This window comes from Tenrec ecaudatus, chromosome 14 (assembly GCF_050624435.1).
Source record: "Tenrec ecaudatus isolate mTenEca1 chromosome 14, mTenEca1.hap1, whole genome shotgun sequence".
Taxonomy (NCBI): domain Eukaryota; kingdom Metazoa; phylum Chordata; class Mammalia; order Afrosoricida; family Tenrecidae; genus Tenrec; species Tenrec ecaudatus.
In genome coordinates this window covers 23311297-23327156 of record NC_134543.1, presented here as the reverse complement: position 1 = coordinate 23327156, position 15860 = coordinate 23311297, and the positions used below count along the sequence as shown (strand labels likewise).

The window sequence follows — 15860 nt, the reverse complement described above, 5'->3', positions numbered from 1 at the left end:
ATATCTTGCCGCCAAAAGTCACCATGGAACATATGGAAAAATATTGAAATGAAACATCATCCCAAATCTCACAGAAATGACAGATGCTGAAGTCAGTCATTTCAGAAATATGATAGAAACTGGCTTGGCAACCTCATTGAAAAACTAAGATGCTATGCCCTAAGTCACTAAGGATGAACAGCTGATACATAATCTATTAAAAGTAAATGAATGAGATGAGAATTTTTTCATTACCCCTACAACAAACATAATAGCAAAGCCAGATCTTTCCCCTTAAAACACAGAGCTAAATATTGTATGTGTTAGGCTGGGTTAACTAGAGAAACAAATTCAGAGATACGCGTATATGTATAAGAAAGAGCTTTATATCAAGAAGTAATTAAATATATCAAGAAAGCATTCCAACCCAGCCCAATTCAATTCCACAAGTCTGAGACTAGTCTGTAAGTCCCTCTTCAGACAATGTCCCATTGCAGCCACATGCAATGATGCAGAATGAAGGCAGATCACAGGCTGGTGGGTGCAAAGTCACGTGGATCCAACGGCAGTGGCTCTGGCAGCAATCAGGGTCCACCAGCAGGAAGGAGAAGGCAAAGAGAGATGGGGAGGTTCCCAGGGCCCTCCTCATGAGAAGGCCATGCTCACAAGGAGACAACATCAGGCTGTGACCTGATGGACAGGTTAAACTCCACCCCTACACTTTTATATAAATTCAAGTTTCCATGAAATTATGTAGCTATCACATTGTAACAACAAAATTAAACTCTAAATTGGAAATAACAATATTGATCCATGATTCTTAAAACCAATTTTAGAACTCTTAAAACACAAAGATACAATAAGATCTTTTTAATGGGTGCAAAATTATAAGTACCATTTAAAAATCTTTGGGGCTGTGATTCCAGGTTATGAATGGGATCCATTCCAATGTCTTTAAGCCAAATGTGTAGGTAAGTCAGAACTGGCGTGACATTTCTTATTTAGTCTTACTTTAGTGCAAAAAAGGAGACTGGTGGCACTGTGGTACAAACACTGAGCTAACTAACACAAGGTCAGTGGTTCAAATCCACCAGCCACTCCACAAGAAACATGTGTAGCTATCTGCTCCCATTAAAATGTAAGGTCTCAGAGCCCTATCGAGGGTCCCCCTACGAATTGGGACCAACTCAAAAGCAGTGGATTTGTGATTTTAGTGCAAGAAAAGACTTGCGCCCCTTTTTAATGAGTTAAGAGAGGCACATACAGAGTTTGTTGCAAGTAATAGTTGGTTCAGTCATCTCAAAGTAAGGCCGAATTTAGATAACATTACAGGACAAGGACGAGTTGTTCATAAGCCCAAGGACTTACTGTCACTGTAAAAACAAACCCAACTTAAAGCTCAATAAGGACAAAGCTAATAAAGTGCCACTTAACTTTGATGTGTGAAGCTATTTTGCTAAAACGGTGCCAATGTTTGACAGAGACCACTGCAGAGGCTTCTCATCCCGGACAATCCACTTACCACTGGCCAGCTGACGCCCGCCTTTTCTACCCCTGCCCTACCAGGATGGCTACAAAAGTGGCATCATAAACATGCTATACCAGAGTTTCACCTCAACATGATTTAACACATCGTTTACATATTTGGTCTGTTTTTACCTCTGCTCTTCTGTTATTAAACTAAAACCATTATAGAATTCTACAATCTACCAGTATGGATACACAAGTAAAACTTGGAAGCTGTAATTAAATGGCAATGCTTGTCTATTACTTTGTTTATCCAAATCATAAATATTTGTCAACCTAAGGGTGAAGTTGTATAAGCCAAAGACAAAACAATCTGAACATGGAAAGAAAATAGTAACTTCAAATACACATATACCTGTGACTGTAGAACAAACAATATTCACGAAAAAATATCACTGGTCACTACTGGCAGATGCTATGGAACAAACCCATTATATTGGAAACTAGTGCAAGGATGAAAAAAAAAGATGCATCCTTTGAAATAAAAGAAGCCCTCGTGGTGTCACAGTGGCTAAAGCACTCAGCTGCTAACTCAAAAGGAAGGCAGTGCAAACCCACAGTCCATTCACAGACAAAAAAGCTTCTTTAAAGAGGTAATGCTTTAGGCGCCCTCTGGGGAAGATCTAGCTGTCCTACAAGGCCACAAGTCAGAAATGACTAAATGACAATGGGCTTGGTCTTTGGGTTTTTGCTCTTTGTCATGAAGTAAAAATAGCACTTTTTATAATTTTCACAGAGGTCTCTGAAAGCCCCATAATGCCTCTATTTGAAAAACTCTGTTGAGGGAGAACCTTAAATCAAGCTTAAGGAAGTGAAAAAAATGCAGAACTCAACAGGACCCGCCCACTATAATCAGATCCATGAAAAGAGATCATGCAGGCAAGCGCAGGTGTGGGATGTTTTGTTCTGGGGTTTGGGGAGACTGTCTTAGACCCCAAAGGGGACGTAAGGAAATCCTCTGATGGCAGCTATGGAGAGGCTCAGATGGCAGTGCTGTCAGCGTTTCCATCGTGTTCGTCATTTCAGTTCTAGCTATTTTACATACGATCTACATATGATTCAAATCCTAATTCCACAATTTTCAGTTCTGGTTTCTTTTGCTGCCATTTCACCTGTCAGTCAATTCTCTTTTTCAGTTATCTATTTTTTATAAAATAGCATGTGCATTTATCCTTAGAAGAGGAGGGTAAAAAAAACTACACACTTTGCTATCTGTGACTAAAGACTGAGAAAAAAATTATCTGAAAGATTACTGACCATGATGTACATCTCTCATTTATGTAGTAATGATCCTTGTTTATATAGTGTTGAGCCAGCAATGACTCAATTGCAGTGAGTGAGTGAGTGACTGACTGACTGATTTACACAGTGATGTGAAATACAAAGTTTGCATTTCATATAATTATTCACACTTCAATGAGCCATGAAAATGAAAGTTTAACCCATGTGGTTCGGGGGCAGTTACATAACTAAACTGTACTAACCGAAATTCATTCCCAAGAAAGGCAGCTGGCATTTACCTTCAAAGTCCTCCTGTAGCTTCTCCCTACAGTCAGTATAATGCACGCACACATCTGGCCTAAAAATGAAAAGGAAGCTAGGAATTCCGTCAACTGGATTATCTGAGAAGTGAATCATTTCAGAAACTCGAGCTTTTATAAGGCAAGATGGGTAATGGCAAAGAAATACATACATAAGCTTCCATGATCAGCGGTGAAATGGCATGAAAGATGTCTGGTTACAGAAGGGCAAACCAAAGTCAAACTCACTGCCATCTAGTTGATGGCGACTCACAGCCACTCTACAGGACAGGGTACAACTGTCCCTGTGAGCTCCAGGGCCTCTAACTCGTGACAGGACTAGAAAGACCCGTCTGATGGCTTCGATCCGCGTAACCACTGTGCCACCAGGGCTCCTAGAGAAGGAAAGGGGGACTCCAAATCATCTGCCCAAGAATGATTCCTGTCAGGCAGAGGGGTCCGACATGCCTCCAAGACACCAACTATCCCTCCCACAGCGTTCCTCAATTACCCCCTGCAGTGGCCGCACACAACTCCAAACAATACTCATGACTGAGTATCGCTTACTAGTGAAGCTCACAGTTTACAAAACATGAAGGAGACAGTTCTCTCATCTGTAGTGCCTCTTCTCAGCCATGCTGAAATCCATGTCTCTCTCTGGGATCCTCAGCCTCTCAGCCAGAAAGCCCCTTGGCCTCTGCCCTGGTTGGGCGAGTATGAACTATATTCCTCTACTGCTGATGAATGCCCAAAGAGCACCCCGCGCTGCAAGCCAGCCTCGTGTCCAAAAGCACACAGCTTCAGTCACTTTGTGGTGAGGAAGCTCTCTGCTCCGCCTCCTCTCCATCAGTCCTCAAGCTGGACTCTTCGACACCTTATTTCCATGCCCCTCCCCAGCTGCAAGTGGGAGCTACAAAGAAGAGCGACACTACATAATGCCATTTAACTGCGTTCAATAAACTGCATCCATAGCCACGTCACTTATAACCGTGGTGTCTCATCCTTTACAGTCTCAACAAGACGAATGCCATTCTAGATGGCTACACTCACTTACACAACCAATCTACTGTTGACCCATGGATGCCAACTCATAGTGACCCCACAGAGACCCTACAGGGCAGAACAGACTGCCCAGCCAGGGCTCCCAAGGCTGTAAGTGCGTGTGGAAGCTGACTGCCACACACCCACCTTGGGTTAGCAGCTGAACTCATAGCTCCTGAATCGCCAGTGCTGTGTCAGGGAGACAAACATATCACTAATAATGGAGACAACATAACTAAACGAGGAGCTGCAGTTCCTCCCAAAACAAACATACCAGTTGCTATCAAGTAGATTCCAGGTCATGCCTGTCCCCAGACTTCAGAGAACTGTCTTCCACAGAGTTTGCAGATCTGTGACTCTTCAGAAGCAAATACCATACAAATCCAGTAACTGTCACAAATATCAGAGAGTTTCCATACACATGAAGGCACAACTTAAAAATAAAGCAAAAATGAAAACAGCAAAAATCTTGGTGAAAGATTCAAGATGTTACGACTGAAATTAGAGTAGAATTTTCTAAACCAGTGGTTCTCAACCTGTGGGTTTTGACCCCTTTGGGGGTTCAGATGACCTTTTCACATGGGTCTCCCGATTCATAACAGTAGCAAAATTACAGTTATGAAGTAGCAACAAAAGTAATTTTATGGTTGGGGGGTCACCACAACATGAGGAACTATATTAAAGTGTCACAGCAGTATGAGGTTGAGAACCACTGCTCTAAACTATTTAGAGATCTTGTTTAGCATCTTCAAACTCATTTCTATTTCAAATTCTCCTCTATTTTCATACTAAGAAAATGCCTCTCCTCCAAACACAACATACATTATACATAAATGCATGCATATTTGGTCCTGTAATAGAGGACAATATCTCACAACCAAACCTTTTCTGTCTGGCTAATCCCCTATGTTCCCACGGGGTACTAAAAGGTCTGTGTTTAGTAGACACTCACAAGGGCTATAGTACTCATGGCCGTGGAAATAATTTGTATTGTAAATTTAGAGAGAGAGATGTTGGATGGACGATAGATAGATAGATAGATAGATAGATAGATAGATAGATAGATAGATAGATAGATAGATAGATAGATAGATAGATAGATGATAGATAGAAATGAGGAGGCTGCAAAACATTCATGGAAAAATGGAGTTTAAAGTTTATGAAATTTTTCCATGAGCTTTCCAAAGCCCTTTATATATGAGATTGATGGGGCAAAAAATAAAAGTACTTCCATTTATAAATGCTAGGAGAAAGTTTGAAGATGCCAGGAAAAAACTAGAGGTAGAAAAGATGCCATTTGGGGCCCAGGAAAATCTAGACCCTTTGATGAAGTCTGTTATGCTTGGCTTTCTTTCATTCCCGTTTCTTTATAGAATGCCAAGGTTGATCTGGCAATAAGTTGCAAACCAGATTGATTGTAAAGTTAATCTTCGCCACAGTATTTCTGTTTCCACACTGTTTATTCATAGTCTATTGTTCAAACAGAGAAAGAAAGAGACAGAGAAAAAGGAAAAGGAGCAAAGGAAAGAGAAGCAAAACTGTTTGTAAAGTTAAACAGAAGTGAACATTCATTAGTTGCTTATCTTTTCGGCCTCACCATCTGCTACTGAGATGTAGTTTTTAAATGGTTGCTATTTTATTTCCTTTTACTGAAAGATCATCAACTCCTGCTGCTATGTCTAAACCTCTGTCCATATGCTGGTTTATGGAAATATATGCACATAATCATCCCAAAATTTTTAAAGGGCCTTCTAAATCCAGCATCATTCTTATTTGCATAGCTATTTAATTTTTAAACAAAATCTCAATATTCAAAGGCTGTGGTCTAGTGAACTACTGACATGACTCTTCTAGGCACGGTTGTTTAAAGTCCCACCACTGAGGTCGAACCATGTAGGTAAAGTAAATGAAATTCTAACATAGAAATAAGTCCGTTTTGTTGCCATTGATTGTGAACCAAGCCATCTCAGAAACAAGATCCAGAATCTCACTACTCCCAAGAAAGAAAAGCCAGGAGAAGAGTTCTTGCATTGGACCCCAAGATCCCTGGGTGCAAACCCTCCTTAATCCAGGCAGCTGTGGCACCCGAGCAGTAGCAGCATAGTAACAGAAGAGCAGCGGCAGAATCGGGAGCACAAGACAGAGTGGTGGCCTTCCACATCCATAAAGCAAGTAAACGTGCGTGGCTTTGGGCAAGGGCTCTCGGTAGAGTGGGGTACATTAAAGCACTTAACTAGAGGAGCGAGGTGAGCCAACTCACTGGACAAGAGCCCAGTGCCTTCAAACTGAAACTTGTAGTGGAGTGGTGTTTCCTTTAGGCATTTATAGGCAGCCCTACAAAAAAAGGTTTGTATCATTGCCCAAGGAGCGCAGAGACCAAGGGGCCACATGGAAAAGAGGACAAGGACCATAGAGAGAGGCAAACCTGGATGTGGCTGAGAAGACAGGCTCCTAAAGAAGAACTGCATCCTGTGATTTCTAATCCTGTTGACTCCCCTGATAAATCCCATGTCTGCGATCTGTGTGACTGCTGCAATACATGATCCAACCCAGAGGAGTACAGAGAAGAGGCCGGGGAGGGACGGTTGGCATCAGAATTGGAAAAGGAGGTGAAGACTGGAGGCATGCCTGGGCTCTACTGCAGAGGTTTCGGTATTGGGATAATGTTGGCCTGGAGTTTCTTTCCCTCTCGCGAAGTCAAAGATCAGATGCTGCCCTTGACCTGTTGTTGTTGTGTTTTTTTTTTAATTCATGCATAAAGGAGTTAAATAGGGAAGCTAACAGGTTAGCACACCACATTTAGGAAATGTCCTTTGGTCTGTAGCATTTCCCCTGAGATGGCCAGCCAGCAAGCACAGTCCTCAGTCTCTCAACTAGGAGGTCTCCAGGCCACGCCCTGCAAGGCAAGCTTGACAACGCTCCCTTAGTACTGGCGAATGCCCAAAGGGACCCCAATAGGTCAGCCAGCCTCCTGCTCAAAGGCACTCAGTTTTACTAAGCCGCCCAAAGGCTGAGAAGGCAGCTACCTCAGTCTCTGTCACTGGCCCTCTGCTCTGGCTCAGGGTCTCAGTGCTCAGCCTACGGTGCCTCTGCTGTCCCTGACACTGCAAGCAAGGACCTCACATGGGCTCCATGCTGACTTTTCTTTTTCTTTTTTTTCAATCATTTTTGGGGGACGGGGGCTCATACAGCTCTTATCACAATCCATACATACATCAATTGGATAAAGCACATTTGTACATTCGCTATCCTCTTAATTCCCAAAACATTTGCTCTCCATCTCTTTCTTTTTCTAAACAGTTTTGTTTTCCATGTAGTTCACATACCATAGAAGTCAATCGTTCAATCATTAAAAAAGAAAGTTGCGCAATAATCACCACAATCAATGTTAGGACATGTTCCTTCTTGTCCTCATTGTTAGATCCCCATTTTCCCCCAACATCCCCTATGATACCCCTAGGAGATTTTATTAATCTAGTAACTATATCTATAGATTTGCCTATCCTGGATTTCATACGCAGAAAGGCAAAAGAAAACAAAACTAGAGCAAAAAACACCAACAATAACAATGATAAAATAGAGAAAGCCCTCAATCAAAAAGAAAGCAGAAAATATTAAACACAGGAGCAAATAAACAGCGAGTCAAAAGGGAAATAAAATGACAAGGCTTCACGTTTAACCTAACTCCATTTGCAATAATCCACCCTACAATGCACTCTGATAGTAAGGCCACTCACATCCTTGATCCACAGTCAGAGGTGATTTATCAGAGCTTTAATCCACATGGAGACCCTGTAAATAGATAGTTGCCTTTCATTGTCATCCACAGCCTTCTACAAAACTGGGTGTTCAGGTTTTAAACTCTAATACCGTTCCCTCCACTAAATTTGGATTTGATTATTTACAATCCTTGGATCACACAGGCTGGTGTGCTTGTTCCAATGTGGACTTAGCTGATGCCTCTCTTAGAGAGTTGCTTCTTTTACGACAGGCCTTGAAGACTCCAGATACTACTGTTTCTGAAAGCCAGACCCCATCTGCATTTTCCCCACACTTTGCTAAATCACCCACATTTATCATCAGTGATCTCTTTGTGGGGATAAACACCGCGCAGGGTCCTGTCATAAGAACTAACTGCTCTTGGTTTAGGGCTACAAATAAAGGTGAGCTCAAAATACACTCCTATCTATGGTTTACATATGTCCCTGGTTCACTTTAGAGACTCCATTCTTGTTTTATTGGACAACATTAAAAATCATCTCCATGAGGCATTAGGTAATTCTATTGGTAGTAACATTAATTTAGCCAATGGTGTGGAATTTGAAACACTGTTGATTAAAGGGAAGTACGCATGTTTAGGGCTGTTTTTTAAAAGCAAAGTCATAGACTGTTGATTTTTACAGATTAAAAAGTGATTGGACACTATTTGCACAAACAATCGGGGTTGGAGATAGGGCAACATTTTAATCATTCTCATTCACAAAGGCAGAACTCTACCTGCTGGACTCAGACACCTCATGCCATTTTGACAAAGCCAACCACACAATATACTATGAGTTGACTGATTAAGCACAATTGGATATTTTTAATATTTCCACATAAGATTTTAAAGGTCAATAAGCATTCGTGCAAAATGGAAAGTTCTCTTAATGGCAGCTATCACTGTATCTTGGGTAAACAGAACTCTTTCTAAACTATAAACCAAGACCCTACCAAAGCCACTGCCTTTGAGTCAACTCTGACTCAAAGTGACCCCATCAGTCAGAGGAGACTGGTCCACAATGTTTTTGAAGCTAGAGCTTTACAAAAGCATCCTGCTTCCTCTTTGCCCTCTAGAGGGCAGGCAAGCTTGAACTACAGACCTTCCAGCTAGCAGGCCAGTGCTTCACCCACTGCACCACTAAGTCACAAACGTAACCGGGAGGAAAAATCCATATATACATATGCTATTTTATCTAGCAGACAAAATAATTAGGCACACAAATCTCTTTCAATGTTGCAACACATTTTGTGATTCATAGTCACCGTGATAAACACATGCAAATAAACTCAAGCCCCCAACACATTCAAAGAAAGGAAAGTAACATGCATGGAATGTCTATTATGTACCAGATATTGCACTCAGAGCTTAGCAAATACATTATGGTGGTGATTACTGGAAGGACTAAATAAGTGAGAAAGTAAATGGTCAGCAAGTACCTACTACACTATGTGCGCTTAAATAAATGTGAGCTGTATTGAAAGAGATGTGATTATGTTCATTTTTCCAGTAATGAAATTCAGGCTCAAAAAAGTTGAATAACTTGCCCAAAGTCAATGAGGTGGTTTCTAGTGGAAAAATAAGGCATCAATTTCAAGTCTGACTCCAAAGTCTACATTTTTTCCATTTACTTCAAAGTAAAATTCTATTTAAAAAAAATTTTCCTGTCCAGTAGTTCTGCAAGAGACTTGAGAATAAAATTTTAAAGAGATTCTAATATTTGAAATATATTTACAAAACAAAGGTCTTAGCAGATTTTAATTGCTTACTAAATTTGTTACCTACATGTTCTTACCGCTTAACATTCAAGTTACTGTAGAGCTAATTGGTCAACAGGTCTCACCTTTGGGACAATTACTGAACCTCAGCTACAGAGAAAGGTGAGAGACTTCCCATGTTAGGGCATTGCAAGTGGCTGGGCCTGGCTCTAATCTATTAACATTATCCTTCTGGGGTGTCAATGAGGATGTTTGACAAGTGAAACCCAGGAGATAAAAGGAAAAACTTGAACATTATAATTTAGTATTGAAATTCTTCAGAAGTTCACAAACCAGATGGCAACACCCTACTACTCCTAAAGGAAAATTTTAATCAGAAAACCTAATTAGGGGGGGGGGGGAAATGACCTATGCATACAAAATCAATTTTGGTATTACTATACCTTAGCCAATTTTTAACTTGAAAATGAGCTTAATTAATCTATTTAAGTCAAGAGAATTATATTTTACTTTTATACCCAATATTAACTAGTCTCATTGGCTACCAGCCAAATCTTTACCGCATAAGGTATTAACATTTTGTGCTGAATATTATTTCTTGAGGACCTTCCGTTTTTACAATATTAACACAAGGCCTGGTTCTTTCACGGACGGGCACACACACGGCCCTAGAACTAGTCTACAACACTAAGCTAATTTATCACGCCACCATTTGTCTGTCTGTTTATCACACTGTGGTAACTTGAGGGTGCTGTCATGCAGGACTTCAAATGTCAGCGGGGTCGCCCACAGTGAACAGTGCTCCTGCAGCAGGGTTTTCAGACTCAGAAGGAAGGGGCTGTCCACTTGTGACTACAGCAAATCTTATGAAGCAGCACAGTCAGACACTGAGGACCACATGAAAAGAGGAAGAACAACAACAACAATGTGGAGACAGAGCCAGAAAACGAGCCCCTCGGCTTAGAAGGCACTCAAAGCATGACTGAGGACGTACAGTCGACTGTAGTGACAGGAATGGAGCAAAGCCGATGGGATCTTCAGCTGTTGATGGGGCACGGCTCAAAATTAGAAGAAACAGCTACAAACATCAATTAATACTTAAAACTCGGAATTTCCCAAAGTATGAATGCAGAACAATGGAAAGTTGTGAAAACTGAAATGGAACACATCAAAATCCACATTCTAGGCATTAGCGAGCCGAAGTGGACTGGCACTGGACACTGTGAATCAGCAAGCATATGATCTGCTATGCTGGGAAGGACACAAGCAAGAGACAGGCCATTGCATTCATCAGCAAAAAGGACATGTCAACCATCAAGGAAATCGAATCAATATATCTGTTATTCAAATTCAAGCATCAACCACCAAAGCTAGGAATGAAGAAGTGGAAGAAATCTACCAATGTCTTCAGTCTGAAATTAAACTCAAAGCATTGATCGTTGTTAGCAATTGGAATGCAAAACTTAACAACGAGGAAGAAATAGTAGTTGGAAAACGTGGCCTCAGTGACAGAAATGAAGTCGGAGATACCTTTTTTCAACAACACAGTGACTATACGCACGGACTTCTCCAACTGAATAAATCGAAATCAACTTGACTACATCATGGACTTTGTCTTACTTGGGTCCACAATGGATGCTCATGGAAGCAACAGTCAAGAAATTCAAATGCATTGCACTGGGTAAAGCTGCTGCACACGAGCTCTTTAAAGTATTGAAAAGCAGAGAGGTTACTTTGAGGACTAAGTCTCAACTGACATAAGCCATGGCATTTTCAATCACTGCATCTGTGTGTGAATGTTGGACACCAAATAACAAAGACTGAAGACTAATGTATGCCTTTGAATTATGGTGCTGACAAAGAATATTGGATGTACCACTGCCAAAAGAATGAACAAATCTGTCTTGGACGAAGTACTGCCAGAGTACTCCAGCTCATGTACTTTGGCCATGTTGTCGAGAGACCAGTCCCTGAAGAAGGACATCATGCTTGGTAAAGCATCAGGGCAGTAGAACAGAGGACGGCTGCAGCGATGGGCTCAAAGAGGAGAAGGATTACGAGGATAGCCCAGGACTGGGCAGTGTTTCCTTCTGTTGTACAGCGAGTCAGAATGGACTGAATGACACCTAACAATGACAATGCATCACATTATATAGCACAGTTATACCGTTTTTTCTAAATCTCCACAGTACACTTTGAACCCTTCCCCACATTTCCTCTTTGACCCACATTCTCAGACCTCTCAAGTAATTCCTAGCATGAAAAAATGAAAATACACGATTAACACTTCCCTAAGGTGTTGCCCAGGAAAAGAAGAAACACTGATGTTCATGTGGGTAACCTGCAGAGTCTGCTACATCGCCTGCATGGCAGCTAGAGTGCTCAACAGTGACAATGGCCCATGGCCAATGCTAGCTCAGCACCAGACTTCTCTCCAGTTTTGCTTCCTATGTTCCCACATAATTTTCACTCTAAACATTGTGCCAGCTTTAACATAAACTAGTTGGGCAACAGTGGTCCTCTATTTTTCAAACATTACAATGACTTTCGGTTGAATTTACAGAGGTTATAATTACATAACCTTTCAAACGTTGATACCAAAATGCCAATTTTCAGAAACACTCCATTTACAAACACGATCCAGTGAGGTAAATGAACCCCAACAGTGTGCTTAGGGATGACATCCTATCTTTGGCTCTGTCACTGACAAGATGGGAAAATGGTAGGAGGTGATGCACCATTCGGTGCCCTAGTTTCCATATCATGGAAATCACAGTAACAGTATTCACCTTACAGAATTGTGAACGAGGATTAAATTGCGTTAACATAAATAAAAGTGTCCGGGGCACTGGACGCATATGGAAAATTCCCCCACTTAAGGGAGGCCCCAATACCCGGAATCACAGAGGACCCTTCAATGGTCTAACACTGGGAGACTCCTCACCGAAGGCCTTCACTGACTGTATCAAGCATAAACCTGAGGCCCGGAGGTTATAAAATTCCAGGGAAAAACAGTGTAATCATGCCCATTTCTGAGAAAAGGAGTCAAGAGAGGAGATTCAACATGACCTGTGACTCTTAGGCCTCCAAGTTCAATGGGAATAATTTTAACACTTTTGGGAATGGAATCTTTCAGGAAGAAAATATTTATGGTTCCAAACTCTCGCCCTTAATTTTGGTAATGTAAACCTCAAAGTTGGATGCTGGGAAAACAAATTCTTAAATGTATACATATCACAGATCCATTTACTGAGGTTTAACCATAAATTTAGTTATTAAATCCAAATTAGCAACAATCATGCCTATTTTCCCTCAACAAGACTGATTGATTGACACAGTGGCTGTACAATGGGTTCAAGCATACCATTCTGAGGATGACATTCTGTCGTACATAAGGTCTCTGAGCCTAAACAAACTTGATAGATCCTACAACGTTTTCCCTAGGGCAACAGAACAGATGTAATTTTCCTGGAATCTCTTCATGCTTTAAATGAGCAAGGATCCTTTTAACTAAGCAAAGGCGATTTCTAACAGGAAGAGCATTTTTCATATATGTGCATTGTTTAAAATGAATTAACATGTTAAGGGTTGGTTAAGAAATAATAACCTGTAGGCTCCACACCAAGAGGACTTGTGGAAATTTCAGCACATAATCTAAAAAAAGGGGTTGGGGGACTCATCTTCCAGGATCCCTCTCTAAAGAGAACCCACAATGATTATAAATGAAAAAGTCAAATGGATAATCCTACAGTCACCTCAAGAGGGTCAAGAGCAAAATCAGCAAGATTCCGGTAACTCTCATGATAGTTTATGCATCACATATACTCATTTTTGATGCGTGATATATTTCATAGAAGTAAAGATCTAAGAGTAAGAAGGCTATTTTCAATGAGTGGTCCATCTAAAGAATAACTTGTCATAAGAAGCACTCTTTCTTACTTGCAAATCTTCCCACCGATTATGGCAGGTGCTCCCCAGATAGCTCCAAGACGACACAGCGAAAATCACTGCTTCCTCAAGACCAGGTAAATGAAGCTAATGTGCGATGGATGGAAGGCTTTCACATGCTGGAGGCAAAGAACACTGAGAACCAGCTGTCCTAAGAGCATAAGCACTTGGGAAGACTCCAGACCGACTACATAAGGCCTGAAGCAGCCAAAGGGAAGACTCTTGCTCTCCTTTGTCTTATTGCATTAGCTACACCAACGGCACAGATGGGAGTGAAATCCCGGTTGAGTCGGTGTCCTGTGAAAGAAACCATTCCTCTGAGTCCACCGCTGTTCTACTCTAGGTCGACCACAGAGGCTACCTGCCACCTAAGGCACTTCGTGTTCTAAATGTTCATCTGTACAGAAGTTTCTCCAAGACATAATTTCATTTCCCAACTACCTCACTCAAATAAAGTTTGTTAGCATAATTAACCATTTAATGCTAGTCAGCAGGTAAAAGTGTTCTCTGTCATCAGTTGACAAAAAAGCTTTAATTTTTCATTAATAAATTTAAAAGCAAATAATTGACTCTCATCATCACTACAAGTAATTGAACCTGAAACATTTCATGAGCTGCCCAAATATGCAAATCTATATATGATTTCATCGATCAGAAAATTTTCACATATACATACCCTTTCAACTAGGCATTTCTAGAAATCCTATCAACTATACAAAAATGTATATGCAGTAATAGTCACTGTGATGTTGCTTATCATAGCTAAACAAAAAGCATGTGTACACGCACACCATGGAATATTCTATAACTGCTCAAATGAATGAAGCCCTGCCAGATGTCATGGGAAAGTGATACAAGCAAGATACATTACTCAACTGAAAAAAGATGCAAAGTATGATTTTCAGAAAATAATGGAAAGATATACAAGAAACTACCAGCTCTGTGGAGCAGAACTGTGAGGAGCTGTCAGAGAATAGTTCTGTTTTTTCAACAATGGATATGTATTATTACTTTGTAATAAATTAATAAGCTACCTTTAAAATTCTTAATTCATCCTGATAGTTACTTGTGGCCCAAATTTATCCTGGCTCAGCTTAATTAATATTTGAATTCTTCCCTTCTGCTGTAAAGCTTTTAAATTCCAATTAGTTGGCAGTCTATAAAACAACCTAACCTAAATTTAAACTACAAAACAACAAAGTAGTTTACAAACTAAAAGTTGTTCACAATAGTTATCTCCTTTATCACACATCCCTTCCCCAAGGCTGTATTTTCAGAAAGGCCAGGCAGAAAAAATGCCCACATGCACAAGAGGTCTTACTTGTTCTATAGCACCTGCTTGTTCGTTACTGTACTCTCGGTAGTGTCCAAGCATCTGGTCCACTTGTCGCAGGTTCCGACTGGTGTCCTGAAGGGGAAAAAATGTTCTAAGCATTGCTTTTTCCCAATCAACCTTATCAGAAGGTTCAACCATTAAGTCAACAGTTTATGAAAGGTACAATTTGGCCAGTTAAATTGGATAGCAAAGTCCTTCATAATATGAAAGTGCATTCACATCGCTGAAATCCCTCTCCGGTTTCCTTGTGTGATATCTAAAGCACAGAATTCAAATCCTTACCCAGCGCTCCACAAGCAGTGAGCACCAGAATCACAAGTTGAAAAGAACTCTCGTTATAAATGCATGCACCGCAACAAATGTGCACCCTCTTCACTGAAAAGGAATCCTGGGGGTAAATCTAGTAAATTGTGGATGAGAAGTCAAGCACTAGGATCGATGTTACTTCATTTACTGCTTCGCCTCAGATTTGGATTAGAATAGCCGGATAAGAAAAAAAGTAGCCTTTCACCTTTAGCTATCAATAATAAATTCAGTTGTAATCAAAACCAAAGAAGGTTTTGATTACATTTTGTTTATGCTAGGTTTAAACTGAAAGATCAATTTTCCCCAAAAGAAATATATACTTATTAGTGTAACTCATTGATGGGAAAGTACAAGGATGTACACTCTGACCATCCATCATTATGTTTGGTAAATAAGTTAAAAAAGAAAAGGCTTCTACATTTTTTGTTTTGTTTTAATCATTTTCTGGGGGCTCATACAATTCTTATCACAATCCATACATACATCAATTGTGTAAAGAATATTTGTACATTCGTTGCCCTCATCATTCTCAAAACACTTGCTCTCCACCTACGCCCCTGGCATCAGTTCCTCATTTTGCCCTTCCCTCCCCGCTCCTCACTCCCTCATGAACCCTTGATCATTTATAAATTATTATTTTGTCATATCTTGCCCTGTCTGAAGTCTCCCTTCACTCACTTCTCCTCAAAGTTGGCCTCTTATTGTCTAAGCATACTCACTCAACG

The 15860-nt window shown here is 40.6% G+C and overlaps 1 protein-coding gene across 2 annotated transcripts in view; it reads right to left on the bottom strand.

Moving 5' to 3' along the window:
• The window catches only part of CEP128 (centrosomal protein 128), a 472711-nt gene that overhangs the window by 418347 nt on the left and 38504 nt on the right, over positions 1 to 15860 (bottom strand). For both annotated transcript variants that reach the window (XM_075531496.1, XM_075531497.1), the window contains exon 3: positions 14815 to 14901. In XM_075531496.1, coding sequence (XP_075387611.1) covers positions 14815 to 14901 — 87 coding nt within the window. The remainder of the gene's footprint in view (positions 1 to 14814; positions 14902 to 15860) is intronic.